We start from the raw sequence: 2,993 nt of genomic DNA on the forward strand, positions 1-2,993 counted from the left end.
CATCTGCCCTCACTGATGCACCTAAATCAATTGCCAGAATCTTCAAGCATGACAGAAGACTCAAGATTCAAGGCACCGACGATATGGCCCTGCCAGCCAAATAGGGCAAGAATAAATACAATCTGAAAATAACATGCTTTAGATGTGGCAAGCATGGCCACATCAAAGCAGATTGCCAATCTAAATCAAACAATCAATCAAATGACAAGAAGCCAAAGTTTGGAGGAGCACATGCAAATGAAGTCACTGATGACTTTGGGTTTGCAGGAATTGATGGCGCGCCCGAAATGGCATTTGCTTTGCTCACAGCTGATTCCTGGTTGCGGATTCAGTGTGTACTTCACATATTACACCGGAAAGGAGTTATTTTAGAGAATATACTCCTACCTCAGGTCATTTTGTTAAGGGATTAGGAAATCAACCAGTGTTAGGGATGGGAACAGTTAAATTAATCTCCCACGTTGATGGAAAAGCCTATCCCATCACTCTCAATAATGTGCTTCACGTTCCGAATGCACCCCATAATCTTATCTTGCTCGGGCGAGTTACTGGTGAAGTCTTGAAATAAAAGAGTAATATCTCATTGCTTTGACAAACAGAATTTTAAATTGTGGTGCTTGTTAATCTTCTGAAATTTCAACTGAAGCTTTGGATATATTATGTCTTTCTGTGTAAGATATTTTCAAGCACTTGCATAAGTCTTACACTTGACTGTATCACCCAGAAAATTCAACCCTATCTACTGGAAAGAATATCATACAGCTGGTGTGTCCCTTGTTTTTTTCCCCCTTGTTTAGATGGTTGTATGATTATCTGGGATGGAAATTCTGATGACTTTTAGTTGTTTACAAAGCTTATGCATGAGAGGAAAACCAAGATCCAGAGCAAAGCTGCAATTATATGGAATGGTAATCATGCCAAGGGAAATGGGATGAAAATCTTCATTTTATAGCATCACATGTCATAGTTTCACACATGAAAAACTACTGTAAGTTATCATCAAACTTTCAGAAACAAAATCACAATGTCAGGTTGTATATGTACAAAGAAAGAATCCTATTTCTAATTCAACATCAAAGTGGAAGTGCTTCACATGCACCCCACCAAAAAAAAGGGTTAATTCCTCCAACCTACATCCTTTAAAGTGCTCCAGAGCTGCCCAGATGTAGGTGGAAATGGAAGGATGAGCTAGTAGTTTACAGCTCATGTATAGAAGATAAGATAAGATAAGAAATATTCTCTTTTCTTTCGCTTTTTCCTCTTTTTATTTTATTTTATTTTATTTATGTAATAGCAGCTACAAACACCAGTACCCTGCCCACATTACACCCTATCCACAAGAAGCAAAGATGGAGATTGCCGAGGTTGGCGATCTGACAGTTTCCGATCTTTGGGGACCTGCACAAACTACTGGCATAGGGGGAGAAAAATATTTCATCACATTCACAGACAGAAAATCATGCCGTTCAATGAGATATTTTTTGAAGAAGAAATCCGAGGCACTAGAGAAGTTTAAACAGTACAAGGCATTTGTGGAAACACAAACAGGCCGGAAACTGAAGAAACTTAGAGTTGATGGTGGTGGGGAATATATTAATGATGAGTTCAAGGAACATTTATTAACAAATGGAATATTCCTTGAGGTTACAGCAGCCTACTCATCTTCACAGAATGGAATTGCAGAGTGTGTAAACCGAACTGTAGTTTCGGAGGCATGCGCTATGTTACACTCGCAAGATCCACATCTCGCTTACTATCTTTGGCCAGAAGTGGTCAAATATGCCACTTATCTCCGAAATCGTTCTCCTACACATGCCTTGAAAGATGGAAAAACTCCCGACAAAGCATTCTGGAACAAAAAACCTAATATCTCGCATTTGCAAGAATTTGGTCGCAAATGCTGGGTTTTACAGCAAGACAAGAAAAATAGGAAATTGGATCCTAGATCCCACCCATTTAATTTTGTTGGCATTGATGACAGTACAAAAGGGTACCGTTATTGGAATGGCCAGCAAATATTAACCTCACACACTGTTATTTTCTCAAAGGATGACCAAGAAATTCACAACTATGATGAATTTGAGGTCACAGTCAATCATCCTATGGAGATTGAGGGGGAGAATAGTCAATCGGACAATCTCCCATCAGATGATAACCCTGACAAGAACATCAGTACTAATAATACCATGATCATGGACATGCCAAAAACGTCAAAGATTCCAATTCCAACTCAGGAAAAATCTACACATGTTGCCGAGAAGTCACCATTCCATTATAGGTTTTTAAATAATCCTGCAGCAAGAGGTCCTCGGGAATGGCAGCATCAGGTACCAGTTCTCTCACAAGAAGAAAGCAATTTCTTGCAAGACATGGAAATAACATATGATTATGCTATGCTTGCAGAAAAAGCACCAGAGGTTGATGATGACCTGAAAGATGTTGAAGAAGCAAGATCCTGTCCAGATTGGCCTGAATGGAAAAAGGCAATGGATGCGGAAGTTCTTCAATTAGAAAATCTAGGGACATACATCAAAACAAAAATTCCTAAAGATAGAGTTGCCATCAACTGTAAATGGGTATTCTGCCTAAAGCGCGACACAGAAGGAAAAATCGTGCAGCACAAAGCAAGATTAGTTGCCAAAGGTTTTTCACAGATCCCCAGGATAGATTTCTTTGAGACTTTCGCACCAGTGATGCGCCTTGATACTTTGCAGCTATTATTAGCCATTGCCGCAATGTACGGATTAGTCGCCCATGTTGTTGACGTTGTGGGAGCTTATCTCAATGGAGAACTCAAAGAACAAATTTACATGAAGCAAATCCCCAGATACAAGGATGGCACAAACTCAGTACTTTTATTACAGCATACACTCTATGGACTACGACAATCTGGATGTGTGTGGAATGAAAAGTTAAACAAAACTTTCATTCAACTCAGCTTCACGTGGCTATTTTCAGATCAATGTGTCTATATCAGGCACATCAGGAACAAC

The 2,993-nt window shown here is 39.5% G+C and overlaps 1 protein-coding gene across 1 annotated transcript; it reads left to right on the forward strand.

Moving 5' to 3' along the window:
• Positions 1–249: 249 nt before the first annotated feature.
• Positions 250–568, forward strand: LACBIDRAFT_316144 (uncharacterized protein; the record flags this gene model as incomplete). Its single annotated transcript, XM_001878300.1, has 2 exons — positions 250–331; positions 414–568. 2 exons carry the CDS (start codon positions 250–252, stop codon positions 566–568), a joined length of 237 nt encoding a protein of 78 aa, XP_001878335.1.
• Between the last annotated feature and the right edge of the window lie 2,425 nt (positions 569–2,993).

This window comes from Laccaria bicolor, genomic scaffold (genome assembly GCF_000143565.1).
Source record: "Laccaria bicolor S238N-H82 LACBIscaffold_6 genomic scaffold, whole genome shotgun sequence".
NCBI lineage: Eukaryota > Fungi > Basidiomycota > Agaricomycetes > Agaricales > Hydnangiaceae > Laccaria > Laccaria bicolor.